The sequence below is a fragment of the Puma concolor genome, chromosome B4 (assembly GCF_028749965.1).
Source record: "Puma concolor isolate L17-30 chromosome B4, mPumCon1.1.hap2, whole genome shotgun sequence".
NCBI classification, from domain to species: Eukaryota; Metazoa; Chordata; class Mammalia; order Carnivora; family Felidae; genus Puma; species Puma concolor.
This window is the reverse complement of record NC_141673.1, coordinates 5,427,332-5,454,513: the sequence shown is the minus strand read 5'-3', so window position 1 is coordinate 5,454,513 and position 27,182 is coordinate 5,427,332. Positions and strand designations below refer to the sequence as shown.

At 56.2% G+C, this 27,182-nt stretch overlaps 1 protein-coding gene and 1 long non-coding RNA gene across 5 annotated transcripts; one reads left to right on the top strand and one right to left on the bottom strand.

Annotated features, from left to right (window-relative positions):
* Positions 1–9,903: 9,903 nt before the first annotated feature.
* On the bottom strand, positions 9,904–16,687 carry LOC147578843 (uncharacterized). Of its 3 annotated transcripts, none has more exons than XR_015253246.1 (3): positions 16,166–16,687; positions 10,821–11,059; positions 9,904–10,631 (listed from the first exon to the last, which is right to left on the bottom strand). XR_015253246.1 is itself a non-coding variant. In XM_086712067.1 (3 exons), the coding sequence occupies exons 1-3, from the start codon at positions 13,091–13,093 to the stop codon at positions 10,556–10,558; spliced, it is 324 nt and encodes a 107-aa protein (XP_086568193.1). In that variant the 5' UTR covers positions 13,094–14,388; the 3' UTR covers positions 9,904–10,555. The 3 variants fall into 3 exon arrangements, 2 of the variants coding, with proteins under 2 accessions (XP_086568193.1, XP_086568192.1); XM_086712067.1 differs by lacking the exon at positions 16,166–16,687 and adding an exon at positions 13,085–14,388; XM_086712066.1 differs by lacking the exon at positions 16,166–16,687 and adding an exon at positions 13,085–14,388 and having other exon boundaries at positions 9,904–11,059.
* Positions 16,688–21,685: 4,998 nt separating this feature from the next.
* LOC147578842 (uncharacterized) lies at positions 21,686–27,016 on the top strand. Of its 2 annotated transcripts, XR_015253244.1 has the most exons (3): positions 21,686–21,861; positions 25,714–25,886; positions 26,701–27,016. It is a non-coding gene; the product is annotated as an uncharacterized LOC147578842 (long non-coding RNA). The 2 variants fall into 2 exon arrangements; XR_015253243.1 differs by lacking the exon at positions 26,701–27,016 and having other exon boundaries at positions 25,714–26,028.
* The last annotated feature ends 166 nt before the right edge of the window (positions 27,017–27,182 follow it).

Here is a 27,182-nt window from a genome sequence, read left to right as displayed (position 1 = left end):
AAGGCTAGGGAAACAGAGATCAGGGATGGACAATGGGTAAAATAGTACAGCAAACCCGATGGTGTGCACCCAAGTTGCTAAAAAGAAGCTGAGGGGACGCGGCCGGGAAACAGCAGCCAGACTTGCACCGAGGCTCAGGCCCGCCCTGCCCCACTCCCAGACCGAGCAGGGGGCAGACCAGTGGGCTAGACCTTCCTGGACTCACCTAACTCTGGGGGCCTCTCTCCTTGGAGGTGGGAGCTGGGAAGTCAGGAGAGGCTTCACGGGTGGGCAACATACCTCTGCAAGCGTTTCCCTCTTACCTGACCCTGGGCTGAGTGTTTTTCCTAGGCTGTCGCATTTTATCCTCGCCACAGCCCTTTGAGATGGAAAGTCCTGCCAACCCCATTTTGCCGATGAAGAAATGGAGACAGAAACCAGGAACCCAAGAGAGCCCAGCCAGTAAGGTTTGAGCTCCACTCGTGTCCCTGCTGCCTTAACAGGAGGGGGGGGGGAGCAGGAAGTAGAGGGGGGGCCGCCTAAGTTTCAGGCCGCAGGGGTCCCCAGGGACCAGGCTGGTGGGCATGAGGTTTCATGACTCAGGGAGTGCACAGGTGTCTCTGCAAGCATCAGGGAAGAACCGTGCTTCTGGAAAAATCCCAGAAGGCGGAACCTGGAGCATCTTCTCAGGCCGAAAAGCAAGGAAGTATTCCAAAAATGATGAGGACTCGTCCAAAGGATACAGAAGCCAGCTTGGAGGGGGTTTCACTGGCTAAATCCAGCACGATTTGAACATCAAAACAAATAATGTTAATAAGAGAATGTTCACGGGGCGCCTGGGCGGCTCAGTCAGTTAAGCATCAGACTCTTGATTTCGGCTCAGGTTATGATCTCATGGTTCCTGAGATCGGGCCCTATTTTGGGCTCTATGCTGACAGTGAAGAGCCTGCTTGGGATTCTCTCTCTCTCTCTCTCTCTCTCTCTCTCTCTGCCCCTCCCCCTGCTGGTGTGCTTACTCTTGCTCTCTCTCTCTCTCTCTCAAATAAAATATATATTAAAAAAAATTAAGCCTGCTTGGTTTAAACTGATGGAACCAAACCACCTTGTGCACGGGGTGCAGTGCTCTGTTCTGGTGTCAGAAAGTCACAATTCAGCCCGTCATTTCCCTTCCGTACAGGCCTGGCAACGGTTCATGGTGTTCTGTCACATCCTTCTCTGGCCCAGCAGCCCTGCATGTATTTTCTGCAGCTTATGTGTGTGGCCTCGTTCTCCTAAGAGCATCAGTCGTTCACGTTTGGGACGGGAGCCAGATCATCCCTGTGCCCTCTGGTCTTAGTCCTTATTTATTTATTTTTTAATGTGTATTCATTTTTGAGAGACAGAGAGAGACAGAGCACAAGCAGGGGAGGGGCAGAGAGAGAGAAGGAGACAGAATCTGAAGCAGCTCGAGGCTCCGAGCTGTCAGCACAGAGCCCGGCGTGGGGCTCGAACCCACGAACCGCGAGACCGTGACCTGAGCCGAAGTTGGACGCTTAACCGACTGAGCCACCCAGGCGTCCCAGTCCTTATTTTCTTTTAAAGGATGAAATTGTCCCTTGTTGGGAGAATAACATAGTAACTTTTGCTTATCAAAGCTTACTTGTCAAGTATTTTTTTTTTTAATTTTTTTTTTTTATAAATTTTTTTTTCAACGTTTTTATTTATTTTTGGGACAGAGAGAGACAGAGCATGAACGGGGGAGGGGCAGAGAGAGAGGGAGACACAGAATCGGAAACAGGCTCCAGGCTCTGAGCCATCAGCCCAGAGCCTGACGCGGGGCTCGAACTCCCGGACCGCGAGATCGCGACCTGGCTGAAGTCGGACGCTTAACCGACTGCGCCACCCAGGCGCCCCTTTTAATTTTTTTTTAACGTTTATTTTATTTTTGAGACAGAGAGAGACAGAGCATGAACGGGGGAGGGTCAGAGAGAGAGGGGGACAGAATCTGAAACAGGCTCCAGGCTCTGAGCTATCAGCACAGAGCCCGACGCGGGGCTTGAACTCACGGACCGCGAGATCATGACCTGAGCCGAAGTCGGACGCTCAACCGACTGAGCCACCCAGGCGCCCCTTGTCAAGTATTTTTAAGTTAAAAAGAGAGAAGAAAGGAAGGTGCAGGACTGAGCCCTAGGAAGGCCTGACCACCCAAGATGGGGTGCGGCGGAGTTATCTGGAAAACTGAGAGACTGTGGTTTAAACACCAGAGGTCAATGAGCTATGTGGCCTGGGGCCATCAGCACAAGGGGGGGAGGAGAAGGAGGGGGCGTCAGCAGCTGGCAGATTCTGGTTCCTACCAGCTGCCCGCTCCTGCCCTCCATCCCAGCTGCTGCACCTGGCCCTGGTCCTGATGAGCCAGGATCTCCCGAGATCATTCCACCCCGGGGCCCAAGACCCCGATTGGAGAGCCAGGCTCCTGGTTACTTACACCCCGCAGTGGACTCTGCCTTTGAGGTTTGGGACAAGTCACTTCCTCGCTCTGGGCCTCAGTTCCCCCACTTGTACGTTGGGAAAATTGAACTACATCAGACCCCAATGTTTTCAAGAATGAGGATCCTGCTTCACTCACACACACACACACACACACACACACACACACACACACACACGGGCACGCACACAAATGCCCTTGAGTATCATATGACAGTTGCTCAGCGTGGAGCCCGACGTGGGGTTCAATCCCACGAACCGTGGCATCGTGACCTGAGCCGAAATCCAGAGTAGGACGCTCAACCGACGGAGCCACCCAGGCACCCCCACAATGTGGTTTTTTTAACTAAGGAAAGCGGGGACGAGGGGGAAATACTGGAGATGAGACTGAGGTCGACAATGAGGCACAGCAGAGCTGGTGTCTCAGCTCCGTCCAGGGGAGAGTGGAGGGGGCGTCAGGGAAAAGCTTGTGGGCAAAACCCCAGACGTGGGACCACTGAGCTATTGGGGTTTGGAACTGCCAGTCTCTCTGGGAAGCAACCCAGGCTGTCGCTGGAGCCCTCATCCCACGGGTGCCATGCTCTCCTCTCCCTGTGTTCACCCCGGAAAAAGCACCTGGGCGGTAGGGGCCTCCAGGAGGGGGCCTCACTGTACACGCAAGTCAGGGAAGCCTACCTGCAGGAGGAGTTCAGAAAGGGCTTGAAGGGAGGAAAGATTAGAGGAGGTAGAGATGCAAAGAGGGCGTTCTAGAGCAAAGACACCGAGACGGGAAAGCAGAGGGTGCGTCCGGGGCTCAGGGAGGGGAGCCCCGGTCTAGAGCAGACGGCATGGAGGGGAGGCATGAGAAACGAGTCTGGCAAGGGGGCGGGGGTCGAGCGGGGTGGACAAGGGCACACAGGGGTCTGAGCACCAGTGTCCTCAGGCCTCCCGCACCTGGCTTTCACGGGGCCCTGAGTGATTACCCTCCGTTGCACAGAGGGGACACTGAGTCACAGACAGGCACCCAGCTGGAAGGTAACAGGCGGAATCCACACACACACAGGCTGCTGGCTCAGCCTCAGCCCCGGGATCCCACACACAGGTCTGCCGCTCTGGGATACAGGGCCCCGGGCTCCAAGAAGGAAAGCAAGCAGGAGTCCCAGGCAGCCGAGGATGGGACCCAGCTTCCTGGGTCTCTCATCCGGCTCCCCGCGGACGGGAGGCTGGGCTCAGCAGGCCTGGGCGTTCATTCGCTGCCCTCTGGGAGCATGTCTGCGCATCTGTGAACAGGAAACAGCAATGCGAAAAGACGGGTGGGGACAGAACGCTCTAAACAAAGCCGTTAGTAAGGAGTATGTGTGGCTGAAGCAGGTGCACTTCTGTGGCCTGGGGTGCAATGGCCGAGTCGGTGGGCGGCACAGACCTGGGACGGCCCCAGGTGACAGAGAGCCCCCGTCTCTGTGTCCTGCCAGGCGACTGGTCCCGTGCAGCCAGGTGCCCGCCAAGCTCCCGAGGAATAAGCCACAGAATGTTTCCGGCACAGGGACCCGGGCAAAGGGAGGCCCACGGAAAGGTGTGCCCTCTCCCAGCTCCGTGTTCCCACCCTGATAGAGGAGGCGGCCCTCCCCCACAGGCTCCACACGCCGGCCCTGTCTCTCTCACACCTGTGCCTCCGGCCTTGCCTCTCGAACTCCCAGCCTGGAATTTTCCATCACCTGTATCAACACACCTCCCACCTTCCCGCCCCCTCTCATCCCTTCCCAGTGCCAGGCATCACTGGGCCTCCCCTGCCTTCCCCGATGCTGCCATCACTCACCAGGCCCTCTCCTGTGGCCTCCTCTGATGCCTCACCTCTCCCTCCTCCCCGGTGCCCTACCTCATCACCTCTCACCCCAACACCTGCAGCCGCCTCCAGTGACAACCTCCTGCCCGTCCCCCCACCCCCAACCACTGCATGGTGGCTCCAGTCCCGGGCTCCCAAACCTCCCTCCGAACTCCTCACGCAGGTATAAACCCAACTCCCCCTGTGTTTCCAGATCCCTTCCTGCCGGCCGAACGCACTCCTCCACCTTACCCGTGCCCGGGGATGGGGGGCGGGGCTGCTGTTGCTCTTGGCCTTGCAGAGCCACAGCTGGCTGGAGTTTGGGGTGCCTCTGCGCTGGGTCCCTGACTCAGCTCGCCCAGACGGGGCAGCACAGGCTGGATGGCACGGGCCAGTGCCCGCCCCTCTCTGGGCCTATCTCCTCGCCAGGTATGGGTTGACAATGCCTACCTAGCACACTGCCAGCAGACAACGGCCCTCCAGTTTATCAGAAGACACATAACACACACACACACACACACACACACACACACACACCCCACAAAGAACAACTCAAATCATGGAAGGAAGGATCAAAACAAGAAGCACTAAAACAAACGGGAAGAAACAACCCAACCCGGCAGATGGACCAACTCTGGCACAGACAAACACACACTCAAGGCTCTTCAGCTGTTGAGGGGCAGGGGGGGCAGATCTCTGACAGGGACCGGTCCCCAGAGAAAGGGCCAACTTTCTGCCCTCGCTGCGCCTAAGATTTGACCACCTGGGTGATTTTTTTAAAAGGAGGATTTTAGGGAAGATAAACATAATGGGGATATTAAGACAGAATGTCTCTGGAAAGATCCATAAGGGGGGATAACGCGGTGCCCCTGGGGAACAGGGACAGACGGATTTCTCAGGACAGAGACATGTATTCACTGTGTACCCCCTTTGTTTTAGCACGCGCACGTGTTCACCGTGAGAGAACAGCACGTTTCTCCCCAAACTGCAGATTACATGAGATATTACACACAGATTCGTTCAGAGAATGGAGATCAATTTGCCCCCAAGTGCTTTATACACTGTAAAGCCCTTAGATATGTAGGGAGGAAGGCTTTCTGGCTTCAAAAGCAGGCGGCACACTTATCGGCCGGTGACCTCAAATTTTAACTGACCTGTGCCTCAGTTTCCTCACCCTTCAAATGGGACAAAACACTGCCTACTCCGTAGGACTGACATGCGGATAGGGGAAGGTGTTGGGAGAGCTCCTGGCTACGATAAACACCCTATAGGTGCTTACTGTTTACGTTACTGTCTCAATTATGTGGCCCTCTCACGGACCGTGAGGGTAGGGCCCATGCTTCCCCCCCTGTGCCTGGAGGAAACGGGGCTCGGATGTTTGGGGACTGAATGCTTGACCCGCTGCTCGGATGGGTCATTTCCACAGGAGGAGGCAGAAAGACCCATTTCTCTTGGGTACATAAGGGCCAGGAATGAAGTCCAGCCTGTCCTCGTGAGCGCTGAGAGTGACAGGCACCAGTGACAGAGGCCAGACCAGCACTGAGGTGGCTATAGAATTCCTCTTCCCTTGTGCTCGGCCAGGCGTGAAGGGGGAGCCCTGGCTTCTCCGAGTGAGCAGTTCGGTGCCCCGGGCCAGGTGCAAGCCCGTGGAGTTGAGGCTGACCCAGCCCTGGACGCGCCCTGGTGAGAGTGGGTGATGAGGGCGGGCTGGATGCATTTCCTCCGCGTGGGGTCCACGTGGAAGCCTGAACACGGGTGTGCCAGCAAGGAACAAAGGGACAGAGGTGGCAGGAGGGTTCCTGGTGTTCCGTGTTCAGTTGCACACAGACAGACAGACGGGAGCCCCTGAAAGAGGCCACGTGGTAGGTAAGAAAAGGAAAGGCCTCCCCAACGGGTTATCCGAGGGGACCTGGCGTCCAGGCCTGAGCACTGGGACACGGGAAGGTGGATTCAAGGAATGAATCACTCGGGGCCCAGGCAGCTTGGTTGTAGGGCTCCTGGGGAGCCGGGGGAGCGTGCTCACTCTCTCATTATCCAGCAGGACTGATCAGCCATCATAGCCCCACGAGGACAGAAGTGACAAGAGTGGGGACACACCCAGCAGAGGTGCCCCGAGGGAACGACTATCCAGGCAGTGTGGACCCCCTCACTGGGCTATCCACAGCAGCCAGTACGCTTAACCTAATGAGACCAGCAGGTGTAGGCATCAGGATCAAATCTATCCCTCCATGGAGTTGTAGGGGCCTCTGGCTTTGAGGGATATAGGCACCCACAGAGAACCTCAGAGATATTTGGGGAAATGGACCTTCCTCTAAGTCAGGCAGACGGAGGCTTGGCATCAGATCCAGATTTTAAAATGTTAAGTGTGATCGGCATTGGACGTGGCCTCTGCGCGGAGGAAGGGTAAGAAGAGTGACACCGGGGCTAGGACTGGTGCAGTAGGCAGCAGAGAGGAAGATGATGATGGGGCTAGGATTCGGGTGGCCACCGTGGAAGACATTCAGGAGGGTGATGGGGCAGCACCTGCAACTGAAGACACACACGGGAGTCGACGCAGAGGGAACAGTCTGGATGAAACCCCGGTTTCTGATCTGGATGACTCGGTATATAGCAGGGCCATCAGTTGAGATGGGGACCTCACAGACAGAGCAGGTTTGGGAGCAGGTGATTAATTCAGATTCAGTCATGTCTCTGGGATCTAGAAAACACCTCGGTCAGGGCCTGAATTTGCTGCTGAGGCTGAATTTCCACCTCACGATAGCCAGGTCGTGGCAGGCCCCAGGGCACTTCCCCGCCCCATTTTCTCTCTGTGGTTTAAAGGGTGTACTGAGCTAGAACCCCACTCCCTAACCTGCTCCCTAACCTGACAAGCAGCCCCTGTCATCATGAGTCCGTGGCTCACCGAGGCCGTTGGGCAATGGTGTGTGAGGTCCGTGATACTGATCTCTCTACCTGGGTCTATGCTTGAAAATTTCTGCAGTAGGAAGTTCCTTCCAGACACGTCTGTGCGTGAGCAAATATCCTGTTACTTTGCTGGTGGATCTCGCTGTAGTCACCGCTCTCGGGTTGGACTCTGTTTTTCTTGGGCTCTTCGTCTGCCCCTCCACCCTGCTCAGAAGCCAAGCTGCCTTGGGAAGCCCGGGTCGGCATCACCCTGTCCTGCACTGACTCACCCACCCTGGTGGCAGGCGACCCAGCTGCATCCAGAACGGGTCCCACCCACAGGGCCATCAGAGGCTGGTTCTGGCCCTCGGGAGGGAACCAGACCACACCACACGGAGCCCAGGACCACCGCACCCCACAGGCGTGACTGTGCCAGGCCTCGAAGAGCCTCCGCCTGAGACTCGAAGGACCCGGAGACCCTCTAGGGACCCAGCTCATGCCCAAGCCCCCTTACCAACACCCCAGTGGTCATCCAGCCTTGCTTGAACACCTCTGCTGAGAGGGAACTTCCTGTTTGTGAGGGAGCCCTCTTTCCCACAAGAGAAATCTAAGTGTGGGAATCTACCTCCCTGTACTGCTAGTTCCAGCTCAACCCTCTGGGACCCCAGAACAGACTTGCTCCCTCTGCCTGGGGCAGCCTTGAAGAGGCAGATACCCAGGACCTCAGGCAGGTCCTTATACCACTGAGTCTCGTAGACCCTCTGAACCCGCTCTAGGTGGTCAGTGCCACTCTAAGATGCAAAACCCAGAACAGAAACCCCTACTTCGGGGACAGCCACGGCTCTGACTTTCACCTCCTTCATTATGGACACTCTGCTTCTGGTAATGTGGCCTCAGGTCTCACTAGCCTTCCGGTAAGCCTTATCATACTGACATCTCACAGTGTCCAGCCACTTAAATGCTCCGTTCCTTTTCACGAAGGATCTTTTCACACCTCTTCCATTTTCTACTTGGGCAGCCTTTTTTTCCCCCCTTAAATTCGAGTACAGCACAGTCTAATAGAAATATAACGCAAGTCTTATATGATGCTTTTAATTTTTCGCCACATTTAAAAAAGCTAAAAAGAAAGAGGTGAGATATTTTCAATAATGTGTTTTATTCCACTCAGTATATCCAAAATGTTATCACTTCCACATGTAATAAATATAAAAAAGTATTAATAAGACACGTTAGTCTTTTTTTCTCCAAGACTTCTAAATCTTTTGCTCTTAAAACATCCCAATTTAGGGGCGCCTGGGTGGCGCAGTCGGTTAAGCGTCCGACTTCAGCCAGGTCACGATCTCGCGGTCCGGGAGTTCGAGCCCCGCGTCGGGCTCTGGGCTGATGGCTCAGAGCCTGGAGCCTGTTTCTGATTCTGTGTCTCCCTCTCTCTCTGCCCCTCCCCCGTTCATGCTCTGTCTCTCTCTGTCCCAAAAATAAAAATAAACATTGAAAAAAAAAAATTAAAAAAAAAAAATCCCAATTTGGATATTAAATTTTCAACAGCTAAAGTAAAATGTAATCCTCCCAAAACAATAGAGTCCTTTAATGAGAAAATTTTGCACCTGCTTTGGTTTGTAAATTTAAAATTTAATTACTGGAAATAAAATAAATCCAGTGTCTCTGGTGCATTGATCATGTTTTAAGTGCTCAGCAGCACAAGTGGCCAACAGTGAGCATGTTGGACAGTGCGGGTCTAGAATTCAAGAAAGAAAGAGAAATTGACATGTCCCCGTACGTACCGCCTCCAGGGCCCTGGCGTCTCTGAGAGGAGTGAGCAGGTGGCTGCCCCCAGGGAGCCCACCATCCACTGAGGGAGACACACATCCGTGGGTGATGGCCTGGGGGCAGGCTGGGGCACGTGGTGATGGCCAATGTGAGTTCAGAAGAAGGTAGAGTTCAGGGGCCAGGTGTTCCGTGGGGACAAGTCCCAGAGGCTTCAGAGAACAAAGCAACATTTGAGCTGGGTGTTGGAGGCTGCGTGAGGATTCACTAGGTGGGGAAGAGAAGACGGGTGCAGAGAGGAAGAGCATGAGCCAAGGCACCGAGGCAGGGAGGAGTCGGGAGGAGTCGGGAGGAGTCGGGAGGAGTGAGAATCGGGTAAGGCAAGAGAGCAGGCTCTGAGGGTTAGCGGGAGAAGCCTGGGAACCAAGCTGAGTTTCCGTGTATTTTGTGCTTCAGGAATTGGAGTTTGCAAATTGGGGGTGGCTGTCTGAGATCTCCCGGAGATAGTCACCCCGGGACCCGTTTTCCACAGAAGCACATCCAGAAGAAAGTCAGCTTTGCCCTCACAGAACACTATCCCCCTCCCCCACCCTGCATGGCTGCAGCCAAGCCTGCTCAGAGCCCCCACCCCCACACCTGCACACACCGCCTCTCTGTCCCTGGGTCCCTCCTGCCAGCCCACACTCGCATTCTGTCTCTCCAGGGGCAGGTGACTGGGCGGAGTATGCGGGCTCTCTGGGGGCTGGAAACACATCACAGTTTGATCTGACTATATGAGTGTTTGCAATCAAGATATTCCCCCACCTGTGCATTCACAATCAGTGCCCTTGACCATGGGTGTATTATAACTCAATAAAAAACCTTAAAATAGAAGCCTCTCCCCCTAGCCCCCAGCTCTAGGTTTTTCCCTCCAAGCCCCGTCCTCTACCCCCTGGACCCCACCTTTTCTTCCTTGGGAGCCCCTACGTCCCCCTCCATTTCCTGGGGTAGAGCAACCTCCCGGGGCCCTCTCCCCTACTCAGCACCGCCGTGGGCTGCTTAGCACCCCAGTGAGAATCATTTCCGGAGCCTGGACTCACATCCCAGCTGTTCACCAGGTGACCCTGCCTGTTGCTGGACGTCAAGCATCCTGGTTTCCTCCATCGATAAACGGGGACGCAAAAGGACGTAACTCAGTCATCACAGGGATTTAAACAGGTTACGTTTGTAAAGCTCGTAGCAGGCCCCTGGCTCATGCTGTTTACCATTCGGTCTTTCAAAATCCCTCTCACACAGTCAGAGTGCGGGGGAGTTTAGGTAAACAAGATCAGTCCCCGCTTGGATGAGGAACCCTCCCATGCAAGCTGGGAGGCGGGTACAACTAACCAGTGTGACCAGTGCTACAGTGGGTCACAGAGGCCGAGAGGAAGGGCACAGCTGACTGGGGCGGGGATGGCCATCTGCCTCGGCAGGATGCCAGAGGTCCCGTCACCTCCCAGCTCCACGGCTGGGCCAGTGGGCTAGTAAAGTGTCACAACAGTGCTGCGGCACTGACAGCCGGGCAGTGGGTGATCTGGAAGGTCGCCTCGCTGTTTCTCCAGAGCTAAGATGGGCACGGTCACCATGTCACCAGGGCGAGGACCTTTGTGAGAAGGCGTGCTTGAAAAGGGGCTTTGGAAACTATCAAGCGCTGAGCGGATGTGCGCCTCCTTCTGTGTCCCTGCTCAGAAGAGCCAGGGCACCTACTCCCGCGGCCCACCTGGAGAGAGAGACGAAGGTGTGGAGATTTGGGGGTGGGGCGTGGGTCTCTACTGAGACCCGGGAGGCCGGAAGCCGCTACTCCAACCTCAGCTCCTCGGAGTTTCCCAAGGGCAGGTTTGGGAAAACTTGGAGAAAGCAGGCGTCCACCATTTGGACAGGGGGGTTCCTGGGCAGTGTGGGTCCCAACCTGCAGGAGGCGCTCCGGCGGCGTGCACCCAGGCCACTTAGGACCGCAGAGGCCTTCTTGGAGAGGCCAACGATGGGGTGGAGGAGGGCTGCCCCCAGCACCCTAAGGCCGTGGTGGAGAGCACTGCTGGGGCCAAACGCGAAGAGCAGCGATGGGGCCCTGGGGCAGCTTGGCGCACGGCCACAGGTGTTGGGCAGCGCGGAAAACACGGGGTCGTTGGAGCCAGAGTCTGGAGTCACCTAAAGAGGGTAAGGAGCGAAGGGTGAGCCCAGCTTCCCCAGGAGGTGGCGTCTGAGTGGGCGGTAAAGGGTGAGTAGGAGTTCGCCCAGCGGACGTGGAGCTGAGGACCGGAACCCCCAGCGCGGGGCGGTGTGCGGTGTGCGGTGTGCGGTGTGCGGGCCGGGTCCGGCGCGCCGCGGCCGCACCTGCTCCGGTCGGTGATGCACGGAGCCGGAGAGTCCGCATGCTCAGCCGCCTGAGGTCGGTGACGTCACGAGGGTGGGCGGGGAGGGGCGGGGTGCTCCCGCCGCCTTAGAAAGACGCAAACTCACGCTTACGGAGCGGGAGGGATAGGAAAGCCGGGGTTCGACTCCCACCGCTGCCGGTGGACGAGCCCAGGTGCGGCTGGCGCCTGTCCTTCTCGGGCTGCGGCCTCCTGGGCCTCTACCTGGTCCGGGTGACCCGCTGCCCCAGCGAGGGCGCCCCCCCACCATGTCCGCGACGCGCGCATGTTCTTGGGGCTCCCCGGGCCGGACGCTGCACCCTACTCTCTTCCTCGCCGCCGGGGTCCCTCTGGCTCCTGCAGACAAGCCAAGCCGCTGGCTAACAGATGGGGAAACTGAGCCGCCCAGAGAGGCCAAGTTCACACTGCGACTCCCAGTTCTCCCTCCTGCTCTCATTACGTCCATCCCCAGGCATGGACAGAGCCCAGCTCCCCGGCACCCGCTGCTCAAGTCTGCCCTGAAGCCCCGAGGCCCCGGAGGTGGGGGTGCGGTGGGGGGGGGGGGCACACCAGCGCCGGACCAGGCTCCGTGACGTAGAAGTGGGAGGCATTGGAAGTGTAGGGACCAGCCCGGCTCGCGTCGGCAGGGGCGGGTGGGGGAGGGGTGGGAGGGTTAGATTCGCACCCCTGCCCCCACTCGGGGGCTGACACCGCGCGAAAGCTTACCCAGCATTCACAGTCTGGGTCACAGCACCCCCCACACCTGGACACGTCCAAGTACAAAAATGTCTCCTGACCCCTTTGACCAGGGTCTCCGTGTCTCTCCGTGTCTCCTCCTCTGACCAGTCCAGGTCCACTGGCTGCAGGACATGTCAGGGCCGACAGCTCCTCCAACTGATGGCACCCCAGATGCCAGGACCCAGGCCAGCTGGGCCTGGAAGCCAGGGGCAGCCTGCTGGCTCTGAAGCTGCTGCATGTCAGAGGGGTGCCCTGTGATGGGGCTGAGTCCACCAGCAGTGTGGACATGGGAGCAGGCCTTCCCAGAGGAAGGACTCACTTGATCTGGGAGCATCATTCTGGAGGTTGGGGTCCTGGGCATCCAGCTGAGACCCAGACGGGCAAAGGCCCTGCCCTTTATTATCGTGGGGGTAGACAATAAACAAATAAATACATTCTTAGATTTTTTTTTAGTGTTTGTTTTTGAGAAAGAGAGAGTGACTTGGGGAGGGTCAGAGAGAGAGGGAGACAGAATCCGAAGCAGGCTCCAGGCGGTCAGCACAGAGCCCCTTGTGGGGCTTGAACCCACAGACTGCGAGAACGCGACCTGAGCTGAAGTCGGATGCTTAACCCACTGAGCCACCCAGGCGCCCAACAAATAAATACATTTTTCGAAAGTAAGTGAGCCAGGGGCGCCTGGGTGGCTCAGTCGGTTGAGCCTCCAACTTCGGCTCAGGTCATGATCCCGTGCTTCGTGGGTTCGAGCCCCGCGTCGGGCTTTGTGCTGACAACTCTGAGCCTGGAGCCTGCTTCGGATTCTGTGTCTCCCTCTCTCTCTCTGCCCCTCCCCCGCTCACACACTGTCTCTCTCTGTCTCAAAAATAAAATAAACATTAAAAAAATTTTTTTAAAAAAAGAAAGAAAGTGAGCCAGAGATGGGTCAGATAGTAAAAAGTGCAGTGACAGGTACTGGAGAAGGGCTACTCGATATTGTGTTGTATATTGCATGGGGGGCTCCCTGGAGGCGATGAACTTGAAGCTAAGACCGAATGGCGTGGGAGATCTGGGGCTGGGACCTCTACCAGGCAGTGGGAACAGCACTTACCTGTTTCATCCTCCCGGCAAACCTCTGAAGGCAGCCCTGTCATCATCCCCACGTACGGATTGGGAAATAGAGACTCAGTGAGACCGCTCGAGTCTCCCTCGCTGGGGCTCTGAAGTCCCCAGTTCACAGGACAATTGGCTCTTCCCAGCAGACCCACACGACACAGAGGTTAAATGACCGACTCAGCTGGTCTGCGAGGCCACCCAGGCCTCCTGGTCGGGGCTCCAGGAAGTGCTTTCTTTCTGGTTTTTCAGCAGGAGGGAAGGGCAGGGACCAGCGCCAGGAGCTCTTGCTGGTGGTTAAAAAAAAACACAAAAGAACCCTGCAAATCGGTGGAGACAAGATGCCCCCGCGGCCACACCGCTGGCCGGTTCTTGTCCCTGCGGCTGTGAACGTGTGCGCGCCCAGGCCACTCCCCGCCTTTCCTTCTCTGCGATACACCGTGACTGTGATTCCGAGGCCACTCCGTGGCAGACAGGCTGCTCCCGCGACGTCCTGATGTGTGCCATGGAGGAGGCCTGGATGGTCTCCACCAACCGTGAGGATGTGACCACGTAGGAGCAGGGGCGCGTGGGCGCTGGTGACTTCCGGAAAGCAGGCCACAGTGGAGAGGTTCCCCGGATTCATCTGCACTCTGCTGGCATGCGTGGTCTTTAACCTCATGGGAGTCCTGAGCGGTAGGTCCCATTGTCCCCGTTTTACAGGAGGGAAAACTGAGGCCAGGCACTTGCCCCGAGCCACAAAGTTTTGAGGCCCGGCCATGCCTTAAAGCCGGTCTGCCAAGTACCTAAAATACCTCTGAGAGGCAAGGGTGCGAGGTTACTGGTGATTTTCCGTCTGGGTTTTCTAAAGTTTCTCTCCTGATGCAACAGATTGAACAATTAAATTTGCTTATAAAAAGGAAGCGAGTCACCTAGGAGACTGTGAATTGCGTTTGTTCATTTCTTCCCCTGGGGTCTCTTTTTAGGGTCCTTGGAGACATTGTGAGGTTTGCTCAGAGGGCAAGTATGGGTGTGTCCCACCCTTCCTTTAAAGCAGCGTGGTCCTTAGGGACATGTTCCGGCCAAGGCTCAGAGCTGCTCCCGGGCAGGGGGCCATCTCTCTAACTAGGGTGTGCTGGTCACACTCTCTCAAAAATAAATACAGGCGGCGGGGGCCCGGGTGGCTCAGTCGGTTGAATGTCCGACTTGGCTCAGGTCACGATCTCACCGTTCTCAGCTGGACGTGGGGCTTGATCTCACGACCCTGGGATCATGACCTGAGCCAAAACCAAGAGTCGGACGCTCAACCAACTAAGCCGTCCAGGCGCCCCTCTCTCTCAAAAAAAAAAAAAAAAAAAAGCCTCCAGACATTGTCAAATATCCCCCATGGAGAGGAGAACAGGGTGGCCCCTCCTGAGAACCACAGAACTCACTTTACGGATTCTTAGGCGGATTTTCTTGCGCCTGTCATTGAAGATGAGGAAACTGAGGCACAGAGAGGTGAAGTAACTTGCCCATGGCTGTCACTTCTGATGCGTTTCAGGACCTGGGGGCTCTGTGCCACCTGCTTGGCTCTAAAGCCCAATTCTCTCTCCAGCTCCTACTTTTTGGTCTCATTCATCTCTCTCTCTCTCTTTTCTCTTTTTACTAAGAAATTGTTCTCATCACTTTTCCAATGATTAGCTCATCTCATTCCTCATAATGACTCCAGGAAGTGATGCACTCAGATTACCTGCATTTCACACTGAGGCCCAGAGAGGTGAAGTCACTTGCCCGAGGTCGCACAGCTGAATACTAGCAATGCTGGGGCTGGAGCCCAGGCAGCCTGGCTCTGGTCTATGCCCCGCACTGCTGCACGTCCATGTGTCCAGAGGCTCCGTCCTACCCCAAATTGTTGTGTAGTGGTTCTGGATGGGCTTGTCCTTCCCCTGACCCCAGAAACTCTTGCCCTGAGTACCTTTAATGGCTCTGCTGTAGGGCAGTAGGCAAAGGGCTTTGCGAACTGACAGATGTGTTTCTAATCCCAGCTCTGCCAGTGACCAGATCGGAGACCTTGAGTAAGTCACTCCACCTCTCTGGGCCTCCATTTCCCCATCTGTAAAGTGGGGGTGACCGGGGCATCTCTCATTGGGATGGTTGTGGGGACTCAGCGAAGCAGGGATGCACGGCAGCAGAAAGGTGCCGGAGAAGCAGCCCCCGCCCCTGCCCCGCCCTCCCCAGCGTCCCAGGGGCGTGACAATGGCGGCCGTCTGTCCCCCGCCAGCCACGATGATAACCACAGCTACCAACCCTGGTGCCTTTTAAGGGCTCAGCGCCATGGGGCACTTCATGCCCGAGACCCTTACCAGGTGGTAGGTATTTTGTCCGCATCCTGACAGTGACACTGAGGACCTTGGCGTGAGACCCAGGGTCCGGCACCAGGAAATGACAGTACTGAGATGGGAACAGAAGTGGTCAACAACCCTCGGTCACGCTCGCCCCGTGGGTGTCAGAACTTCCTCTGCACTCACCCCCACCTTCCCTCCCTCCTCACTCGCTGAGCCAAGCCTAGCCCCGGAGGGGGGTGGGGGGGCGGAATCCCAGGGCAGCCAGACCAAGCAGCCCAGGGGACCTGGATGTAAGAGGCAGGGCACCCAGACAGCGGGGAGTGCCAGCCTGCCCCGAGCCAGAGGGCCAGTCAGGCGGGGGCCTGGCCTGGTGGCCCCGCGAGCCAGCAGGGGAGCGAACAGGGGACCTCGTGGGGACAGACAGACCACCTGGGGGGTGAGGGCAAGGGCCAGGGCTGTTTCACCTTCAGGCCACTCCCCCAGGCCAGACACCGGAGAAGGGTCCTGGTGGCCTTCTGCACCCACACTGCCCTGCCGGCCTGGTCCCCGCGTCCCCAGCTGTCCCTTCTCAGCTTCATCGGGCTCCTCTCTCCGTCGTGCTGCGGCCCTGCCCCCTTTCTCTCCCATTTCCCGAGGGAATTATTTGGGGGAACAGCCTCCTTCACCACGACCTTGCTGGTCTGTGTTCCGGGCTCTCCCAAGCTCTTGCAGCCAGGACTCCACGCTGACCCCATCTGCTTCTTACGGTCCCGGCTCTTAAGAAATCAACTCACCTGGCGAATTCTCGGCGATGACCCTGAGGCGTCGTGTGGGGTCTCGTGCGGAGGCCTGAGGTCACCCGGACGCAGACGCCAAGCCCAGCCTGCCAAGGCCACGCAGACTTCCCGAGTGACCTGTAGGAGCCACACGCCCTGCCCACAGCGCCCTGGCCATCTGTGTGCTCACCCTGTGCGTACAGTAGGTGGCCACACGAGCAGGCTGGTCCCACCGGCTCTCTGGGTAACAGGGCAGGTCCGTCTCATCTCAGGGCCATTTGCAGAGGCCGAGTCCAGCCAGAAATTCCACCCCAGCGTGGCCTCGGGTTACCTGATGCTCTTTGTGCCCTGTGTCTCCAATGCCCTAGTGTTTTCCGTCTGTGCCCTGCCCACTGGGTCAGCCTCGCTGCTTCCATTTCAGTGCCGCTGGCTTTTCTCCCAGAAAAGTGGGCCAGGCACTCCCTCCCGCTCTGCCGGGCCCTTCTGGAAGCCCGTCTGGCTGCTGAGGGCCTTCCTCCCCGCGAGGCGCCATCCGGGAGGCACCAGCGCGAGGGGCGTCGGGAGTCTGCAGTGGGTGCCGGTCCGTCTTCTGATTTTAGGTGGGCACGAGCTCTTTTTTTTTTTTTTTTTTTTTTAAACGTTTATTTATTTTTGGGACAGAGAGAGACAGAGCATGAACGGGGGAGGGGCAGAGAGAGAGGGAGACACAGAATCGGAAACAGGCTCCAGGCTCCGAGCCATCAGCCCAGAGCCCGACGCGGGGCTCGAACTCACGGACCGCGAGATCGTGACCTGGCTGAAGTCGGACGCTTAACCGACTGCGCCACCCAGGCGCCCCGGGCACGAGCTCTTAAAGCGGCTTTTCCTCCTCCTCTGCGGCCGCCTTTACAATTTCTTCAAAGGAATCTGCTTCCTTCATTACAAATGCCTCCAGGTCACTGTAAACAGATAGAAGAGGGTTGTTTTTTTTAATGCATTTTTTTAAGTTTATTTATTTATTCTTTTTGAGAGAGAGAGAGAGAGAGAGAGAGAGAGAGAGGGAAAGAGAGAGAATCCCAAGCGGGTGCAGTACTGTCAGCTCAGAGCCCAACGCAGGGCGCGAACCCAGGAACAGCCTTGGATTTCAAGGCGGCTGTGGGCATCAGGAGCACTTTGGGGTGCCTTCCCCAAACCGCGTGGTTCCGGTGCTCCCCACCCCAACACACGCACACAGCTTCTGAAATGCCTGCCCCCACTTCTAACCGGGCCCGGCCCTGGTTACCTGCCGGGGCTGATGATCAGCACCGCGGTGAGCCCCGCGGATGCACTGAGGCAGGAGGGGGGCTTGACCTTGAGGCTCTGGGGAGGTGGGGTGGGAGCCGGGGGTAGTGTCTCCCCAAGTCAGGAATGTCCTGTTCTCACCACTGGTCCGCACGCGGCCGGCCCCACCACCCCCTCAGTTCCCTGGCCCAGAGGTGAGCTGGCCCTGGCCTGGGACTCACTGCCAGGACTGAGGGCGTGCCGGGACCCGGTGCCAAGGCCACTGGGCGTCGAGGGTGGTGGACTGTCCTGGTAAGCAAGACAGGCTGGTGTGGGGTCAGTGAGGACGAGGCTGGGACCAGAGCAGATGCTCCTCGTGCATTCATTTCTCAGAGTCACTGAGTCCCCTTGGCCTGCGCCAGGGCCGGTGCTGGGAACTCGGGACAGAGATGTAGACCAGCCCACCCGGGTCCCCTGCCTCCAGGGGACGAGCCAGGCAAGTAACATGTGTGGATTCAAATCCATGAAAATGTCACTTCCTCTGGGAAGCCCTCCCCGATCCCCCTTCCTCCTCCCTAACTTAGGTGGCCCTTCTCCAGCGAAGAGGGGATCAGACTGCCTGGGTTTTCCAGGCCTGGCCCCACCTCCTGCTGGCCAAGGGCAAGTCACTCATCCTCATCTGTGAAAGGGGCGGGGTGGGGCGGGGTCAGAACATGGCTTCCCTCACCGGCTTATTGTGAGCGTGAAACAAAATCTGGGTACAAATCCTAGCACAGTGCCTGTCACAGAGCACGCTCTCGATGGCTATTAATATTAGTATTAACATCAGTACTGCTCCAAGGAGTGACTGTTCCCCAGAGGGACGCGGTGAGGTGGCCCCAGCTCGCCAGAGGGCCACACCAGGCCCAGCCTGCAAATGTCCCAACGGGGAGGGGCAAAAATCCCAAGACAGCAAGGGGCTGGCCCCGAGTCCCAGGCTGCCTCTGGTTCTGCCGGGGTGGGGGCGGGGGGAGGCCCCAGGCCTGAGGTGAGCTGAACCCTCTGTTCCTGCACATCACAGAGCTTCTGTTTCGTATCAGCCTCGAGGGACAGACCTGGGCCGTGTGTCTTCAACATCTTGGGGTCACAGACCCTTTAAGAGTTTGGTGGTGGTGGCCGTGGTCCTTAGCGATCCTCAGCCACCACCCCGCAGGTCTACCCCCGATGCCACGCCCAGGACACCGGGTTCTCTCTCAGTGGGCATCCTCCTTGCTCCTCACCCCTGCTTCCAGACTGTCTCTCCTCCTTCATCCCTCCAGTCCCCCGTGTTCCACTCACGTGCCCACTTCACGGTTCATACCCGAGCCTGCTGCTGCCCCTGGACGGTCTCGTGCCCCTGGATGGACCCTCTCGGGCCGCCCTTCCTGGGGACCACGGCATCCACGTTCCAGGCTCCCGGGCCCTAGAATTCCGTAGATGGTCTTGCCCTCCACCCCGTCGTCATACCCTCACGTGACCACCTCTGCTGACTGCTCATCCCCCGGGGGACCCCGTTAGCATCCTCCCGTCCAAGGACCCCCACCCGTTCCTCTGCAAGCCGCGTCCCCCCTCAGGGGAGCCGCAGCCGCATCGAGACCCCCAGGTCACTGACCCCACTGCAGCTTTGCCGCCCCCCGCATCCCCTTTCTGGCTCTCACATCCCCCTTCCCCCAGCTTACATTCTGTGGCCCACCCGTTAAAAGATACACGGAGGCAGATTAAAAACTGTAAGAGTTTATCTGAGCAAATGGACGTGAACCGGGGCGTGTCACACATGAAGTGGTTGGGAGCCAGGGACAGGACTTTCTAGAGGGGACAGAAGCACAGCAAGGACTTTATCGCCTGGCTGTAACTTGGGCATTTGGCTAATTTGGGAAAGCCTGGTGGGCTGTTTGTGATGGATTGTCCTTAGGTTTTGGTTTCTTCTTTTTTTTTTATACATATTTTTATTTTTTATTTTATTTTATTTCATTTTGTTTCCTTTCCTTTCATTCTTTCTTTCTTTCTTTCTTTTTTGTGAGAGAATGGGCACAAGTGAGCGAGGGGCGGGGGGGTGGGGGGAGAGAGAGAATCCCATGCAGGCTCCGCACTGTCAGCACGGTGCTCGAACTCACCCAGCTCGGGGCTTGAACTCACGAACCATGAGATCATGAGCCGAAGTTGGATGCTAAACCCACTGAGTTGCCCAGGTGCCCCGGGGTTTTGACTTCTCAACCTTGAGGCGCTACAGGCAGGACTGCTGAGACTTGAGGAGCCACCTCAGTCTGACGGCCTCCGTGTTTAGTGAGCTTAACACACCAGGTGCCCCTTTCCTTACAAACACCTTCAGTCCTCCTCCCTCTCTCCCTCTGTCACGCCACCTGTAAAATTCCTAACCCTCTCCAGGAGTTCTACGCTTTCACAAGAGTGGGTGGAAGCTGCTGGAGAAGAGAACACAATCCCGAGGCCCCCTTTCAATGAACGGCCCTGGAGCTCGCGGGCTCAGGCCCTACACAGCCTTGCGAGCTTTGCAAGAACCTCTCCAGAAACCTCTCCGTTCCCACCCGTATGCGCCTTCCTCGCCATCCACTCTCACCCAGGGACCTCATCGTCACAGAGACTATGTGCAATCCCGTCTCATGTTGACAATCCCCTGGGCCACACTCGGGCCCAATCCAAAGGGCCCTTTTGACGGCCGGCCCCGTCCAAAGTCAATTGCCTCTGGAAAGCTTCTTCCTCCCACTGGGTCCTTTTCTCCAAGAACCTGTCCAGCAACGTCCTCCTCATCTTCTGTGCAATGCAGCCCTCTCTCTTTGGCCGTTCTCTCCTGCATAAAAAACACCAGCTTTTTATTTTATTTTTTATTATTTAAAAAAAGTTTTTAATGTTTATTCTTGAGAGAGAGGAGAGAGAGACAGAGTGCGAGCGGGGGAGGGACAGAGAGAGAGGGGGACACAGAATCCAAAGTAGGCTCCAGGCTCCGAGCTGTCAGCACAGAGCCTGACGTGGGGCTGGAACCCATGAACAGGGACATCATGACCTGAGCCAAAGTCAGATGCTTAACCGACTGAGCCTCCCAGGCGCCCCCAACACCAGCTCTTTCAAAAAACCCCTCTTGACTGCCCTCCCTCCCTCCTTCTCCACTCCAGCTTCTTCAAGGAGCTGACTCCGCCAGCTGTCCCCACGCTTTCCTCCCCCACCATCCCCAACCGGTTTTTGTCCCGTGTGCCAAGGCCACCTCCACGGTTCTTCTCCGTGACACCTGCTCTCTAGGCTGTCTCTCTCTTCCCTCCAGCACCTCCCCCCATGTGGGCCTGCCCTGTTTCTCTATTACCCCTCCTGGACGGTCTCCTCTGGTGTCCGGGCCCTAACTACCACCTCTATACCCCAACCCCCCTGAAATCGTGTTAACCTGATATCTGCGTTGGGCTGTCCAGCAGGCTCGCGGGGCTCAGAGAGCTCAGCGCGCCAGACGCGGGACCCCCATTTGCCCTTCTGGATTCGCCTCCATCCACCAGCCAGGTCCACTCTTCTCTGCTGCCCAGGTAGCCCACCCACCCCTCCGTCACCAGCTCCGGCCCCCTTGTGCAAGCACCCCCTGAATAGCTGCCTGTGACTGGCCCCACCTCTTCCAGGGCCCCTGCCCTGCAGGCGGCCGGCAACCCACCCCCACGGCCATCCCTTCTCAGAGGAAGGTTTTTCAACACGTGAGATGAAATTCGTGGAATTACAAAGGAAACCACTTGGTTTTGAATCCAGTCATCAAAATCTGTTTTAATCGTGGCTATGATAGCAGATGTGCTTCTTTGTCCGTGCATTAAATAAGCTCTCACACCCGGCGTCTTCTCAGACACCAGGATTTCAAACCCACAAGCGTAAACATCATCTCAGATCCACAACTGCAATGCGATAAAAAAGATCGGTGACTTCCGTTAGGAACAAAGTCGCGGGTGATTCTATTTTTTTTAATTTGATTTTTTAAATGTTTATTTGTTTTTGAGAGAGAGAGAGAGGAGAGAGAAAGAGAGAGAGAGAGACAGCGTGAGTGGGGAAGGGGCAGAGAGGGAGACACAGAATCCAAAACAGGCTCCAGGCTCGGAGGTGTCAGCACAGAGCCCAACATGGGGCAGAAACTCACAAACCGTGACATCATGACCTGAGCCAAAGTTGGATGCTTCACCGACTGAGCCACCCAGGTGCCCCTAGTTTAATTTTTTAAATGTTTATTTTTGAGAGAGAGAGACACACAGAGTGCGAGCGAGGGGGGCACAGAAAGAGAGGGCAGGGGGTCGGGGGGGGGACATAGAACCTGAAGCAGTCTCCAGGAGGGGCTTGAACTCACTTGAACTGAACTCACTTGAACTCCAGGAGGGGACTTGAACTGACACAGGGCTTGAACTCACGGACCGTGAGATCATGACCTGGCAGAAGTCGGACGCTTCACCAACCAAACCACCCAGGCGCCCCTAAAGCTGCAGGTAATTCTAATAACACTACCGTGGTTTGTTCCCTACGTTTGCGTGCGAAGGAAATACTACATTGCAGTTAGACGCAGTGAAAATGAAAAGGTACTTCTTTCCCGTCCAAGTTCACCAGCCCGCCGAATTCCACTAGGTGGCTCTCCCTGCTTTGTAAATAAGATTGCCACTCCCCTGCCTAAACCCTCAGCTTCTCTGTTGCAGCAGGTATCACATGGGGACTCCTACTGGTCTTGGGCCCTTCCCCTAGATTCCGCCTCCTCCTCTCCTTATCTTCCTATCTCCCCGCTTTGGAGACCTTTTGCCTGGTCTTAAACTTGCAACTTCGCTTACCCAATTCACCTGTCTCCCTCTGGCTGGCTCCCTCCCTCCCCTTGTCGCAAGGCTCTTGCTTCTGGTCCCATCTGTTCTGAGGGTACCCACACTCCAAGAAGGCTTCCCTGGCTCTCCCTCCCCGCCCCCCCGCAGCTAACAGTGTCTCGCCCCCCAGCCAGCGGCCCTCCACCACGTCCTCTTGCGTTAAGAAGAAATAACAAGCTCAAAATGGAGTCACTTGTGCTAAGCCCAGATCATCAAACAAAGACTTCATACCTGAGCTAATTTCAATTTCAGCCTCTCCCAGGAATATAGCCCTCAACCCGTTAACCCAGCATTACCTGCTCAGCAGTAGTGAGGTGATCTGCCCATTTGACAGGTTCCACTCCCCTTAAAAGGGCCCAGAAACAATGCATTCTTTGGTAACCATTTCCTTTATCTGCCCCCTGCTGCCTTTAAAAACCTTCTATCTGTGGGGCGCCTGGGTGGCTCAGTCGGTTAAGCTGAAGCGTTAAGCGACTTCAGCTCAGGTCATGATCTCGCGGTCTGTGAGTTCGAGCCCCGCGTCGGGCTCTGCGATGACAGCTCAGAGCCTGGAGCCTGCTTTGCATTCTGGGTCTCCCTCTCTCTCTGCCCCTCCCCCACTCATGCTTGCTCGCTCTCTGTCAAAAATAAATAAACATTAAAACAATGAAAAAAAAACCCTCCTATCTGCTCCCTATGGCGTGTTGTTTCTGTTCGAGGACCCCAGTGCGAGTGAGCCCCGTTTACCCAGAGTGGTCTCCTGCCTCTGAGACCCCAACCTCGCACCCCGCCCCCCCCTCCTCCCAGTGTCTCCTGGGATCACCTGGCACTCAAATCCTGGTCTCTGGGTCGGCTTCCGGAAGAATCCGTCTAAGACCACACCTAGGCTACTAACGAATAGTGAAGAAAACGTGGAGGTCTGTGAAGGTGGTTAAACTTGGAGGAGCGTCCGTGTGTAGCCAAGACAAGGGAAAGGAGGGCGCTTTAGCGTTCATCCCCTCATTCGTTCACTTACTCATTCACTCAATAGACACCGCGAGGGGCTGGCTGGGGGTGCCAGGCTGTGTGCACAGCATCATCTCTGGCAGGCGGGCAATGCTGGTCGGCAGCCACGAAGCCTCTGTGTGGCAGGGAACGTCCGTCTGACTTCCCCACGGCTCAGTGACTAGACCCTCGGCGTCGCCCAGGTCTCCCAGAGCCGATTCCATGCCCTCCCAACACGGCCAACGGGGACTGTCCCATTCCCCAGGAGCCAGGACAATTGGGGGAATGCATGTATGACACAGGACTTCCCGGATCCCGTTCTGGGGACAGGGACACACCTGAAAATGATGTCATCCCTGAGGACCAGGGTTGAAGAGTGGGGTCCTGGGACCGGGATGGAGCAAGAGAGGTGTTTACTGGAGATGCGGGAGGGAATCACGTGAATGCATGCGCATACATGGAATGTACCGAAGGCGGGAGAAATCTCTTCTTCAGTTCCCGACTGGGACAGATTTGTGAGAGAAGCATAGTTATGCATTAATATAAGTAATGTGACACAGGAGGCTTCATATAGAAATGAAGACCCAAGGGCACTTGGGTTGCTCCGTCGGTTAAGCATCTGACTTTGGCTCAGGTCATGATCTCACGGCTCTTGGGTCCAAGCCCCGCATTGGGCTCTGCGATCACAGTGTAGAGGCTGCTTCGGATCCTCTGTCTCCCTCTCTCTGCCCCTCCCCTGCCTGTTCTCTCTCTCTCTCTCAAAAATAAATAAACATTAAAAAACAACAACAACAACAAAGAAATGAATACCCAAAGGAAGGGTTCAACCTGAGCGTTTTAATACTCAGTTTAACGAAGAGTGGAAAGTCGTGGAAAAATATGGGAGGACAAGGGTAAGGGGTAAGTGTTGTGAACACGGCTGGAAACTTAGCAGGGCCCATTGGCTCAGATTCCTCTGTCCCCGAATCGTTGCAGACAAGCAGGCTCCTCTCCTCCGGGCATAGGGGAAGCCACCTCCCACGTGAGGGTCTGAGACCCGCTTCAGGGTGGGTCAGAGTCCCCGTAGCTGCCATTTCTCAGATTCCTTCAGCTGAAAATATTCACTACGCCAAGAAGCTATATTCTGGGGGGGTGCGTTCTGAACCCCATCGATACGTACAATGGACACTATTCGGCTGTAAAGAGGAAGGAGATTCTGACACCTGCGTCATTGAAACTTGAGGACATGGTGTTCAGCGAAATAAGCCCGTCACAAACGGGCAGATGCTGTGTGATTCTGCTTCTTTGGGGCCCCTTGGGTATCAAATCCACAGAGACAGAAAATGAAATGGTGGGTGCCAGGGGCTGTGGGGAATGGAAGAGGGAAATGTTTAACGGGGCCAGAGTTTCTGTTCTATGAGATGAAAAAGTCCTGAAACGGACGGTGGTGTTGGCTGCATACATTGTGAAGGTACTTAGTGCCACTGAGCTGTTAAAAAGTATTGAGGGGCGCCTGGGCAGTTCAGTCGGTTGAACATCCGACCAGCTCAGGTCATGATCTCACAGTTCATGGGGTGGAACCCTGTGCTGGGCTTTGTGCTGACAGTTCTGAGCTTGCTTCGGATTCTGTCTCCCTCTCTCTCGGCTCCTTCCCTGCTCTTGTGCACATGCGCTCTCTCTCTCTCTCTCTCTCAAAAATAAACATGAAAAATGTATTAAAATGGTCAATTTTATGCTTGGTACATTTCACTACAAAGATAAAGAAGGAGGCGTTGGAGGAGGAGGAGGGGAAGGAGAAAAGTGTGAATTTCAGCCAAAGCTCAGGAGGCTGAGCCCAGGGTGGGGGCTGAGGGGGGTGAAGGGAGGCTGACGCTGGGCTGATCAGGGGAACGCCTTCCCTGAGGCCACCGGTGGCGGTTAGAAAATGCTGAGCAAGGAATATGGAGGCAGAAGGGTCAGAAGCAAGTCAGGGGCACCAAGGGGAGCACAGAAAAAGGATCAGGACACCTGGTAGGTTGATAGAGAAGCCAAACCCTCAGGCTCAGTCCCCAGATGTTGGGGTTTCTTAACTGGGTGAAGGATGCCTGCCCTCATTTTGCCCAGCCCTGCAGGAGGAGGTGAGGGGACTGAGCGAGCACCGTCAGAGCAGACAACTCTGCGTTTTTGGTTCTATGGAGGAAAGAACCCCCAGGGTCCACAGAATCCACCTGCTCCCCTTTACGGAGTTTCGGTGAAGTACAGCCAGTCTTCGTTATTCACAGTGGTTCTATCGCTGTGAATTATGCTTATGCTTAATCAGTGACCCCTGAATTGTTCTTATAGGAGATACAGGGTTGAGTTCCTATGTGCCTCTGGTCGTTAACACTTTTGCCAACCCATCAATACAGAACCTTTAAGTTACGCGTGTTTTCCGTTTAAAAACAGAAGTATATATTATATAGAAATATACATGTATCTAGATGACTCATTAATATTGAACTCAGAGCCACCACCAGCACTGTAACCTGTGCCTGGACGAATCGTATCTAATGCGGGTATTTTCTCTGCAAGGCACGCACAGCCTTCTCGGACTCGGGAACACCAGACAGCCCTTCAGCATCGTGTGTGGAGCCATTTTAGATAGCAATGTCAGCAACAAAAAGCACAAAAATGTGAAATCCATCCATGAATCAGCAGGCCACAAGAAGAACACCTGTTTACAACAGAGGAGTTGAAACAAGAAGGTTGGACATCGCCCTGTCTGACCCCAGCTGGGAAGGAGCACATTGTGCAATTCTCTGCCCTGTTCCCAGCTCCCCACTCCCACAGGCACAGGCTCAGCAAAGCAGGGGATGTCTCGGGCTCAGGAAGGTTTGTGGGTGGGGAGGTCATGCACAGTCCACATGTCCAGGCGCTTCACAAGTGGTATTTTGATATTTTTTTCACGTTTATTTTTTGAGAGAGACAGAGACAGAGAGAGACAGAGCAGGAGCCGGGTAGGGGCAGAGACAGAGGGAGACACAGAATCCCAAGCAGGCTCCGGGCTCTGAGCTGTCAGCACAGAGCCCGATGCGGGGCTCGAACCCACAAACCGTGAGATCATGACCTGAGCCAAAGTCCCATGCTTAACTGGCTGAGCCACCCAGGCGCCCCCACGAGTGATATCTTGAATCCTGACAGGAAGCCTGTCATTTTCAGATGAGGACACTGAGGCACAGAAAGGGAGGGGTGACCTGATTCCAAAGCCCACACTCCTTGGACTCCACACCCCCGTCTGTAGAGAAGGGAGGTTTCTCTGTCCACATCGACAGGGAAGTAGGATGGCCCGGGAGACCCAGACTTCTGGCTCCGGACAGATGCCTAACCTCCCTGCACAGGCTGCTGTGGAAATGCTCTGTGCAGGGCACAAGGGTCAGGGGGCATTTTTGGCACTTCCTAAAGATGCCCGCAAACTCCCTCCCCAGCACCGGTTATCCCCAACTTCAACTTATCCATGACACGGTGGAACGGAAACCTCATGTCAGTATCACTCAACGAAAAATCTCTACCACTTGCCAGGAAGTGAAGGCATCACACAAAAAACGAGCAAGCAAACAAACAAACAAAAACGGCAGGAAAATCAAGCAAAGACCTTCCACTCTGTTGAGATGTTGGTGCCTGCTGGAGGTTCGCGGTCCCATGTGAAAAGGGAAAAGATAGTATCACAGGATCCCAAGGAGCTAAGAGGGCAACTGCTACTTGTCGCTGACTTAAGGGATGGGAGGGAACGGAAAGGGAGCGGTTTCTCTCCAGGACGTGCAGGGCCACTCGGGGATGGAAAATTTCCCTCCTCCGCCGCCGACCTGGGGGCAAGGTCCTCTTCTCTTCTCCGCCCCCGCCCCCGTCCCTGCCTCCCGAGCCGAGACCCAGGAGCACCCCCTCCCCCTCCCCCCTCCGCCCTCCCCCCTCTCCCTCCTCCCCCCTCCCCCCCTCCCCTAGCGCTCTGGCGGCCCCTCATTTGCATGGCCCGAGGGGGCGGGGCTGCCGGGCTGACGTCACGC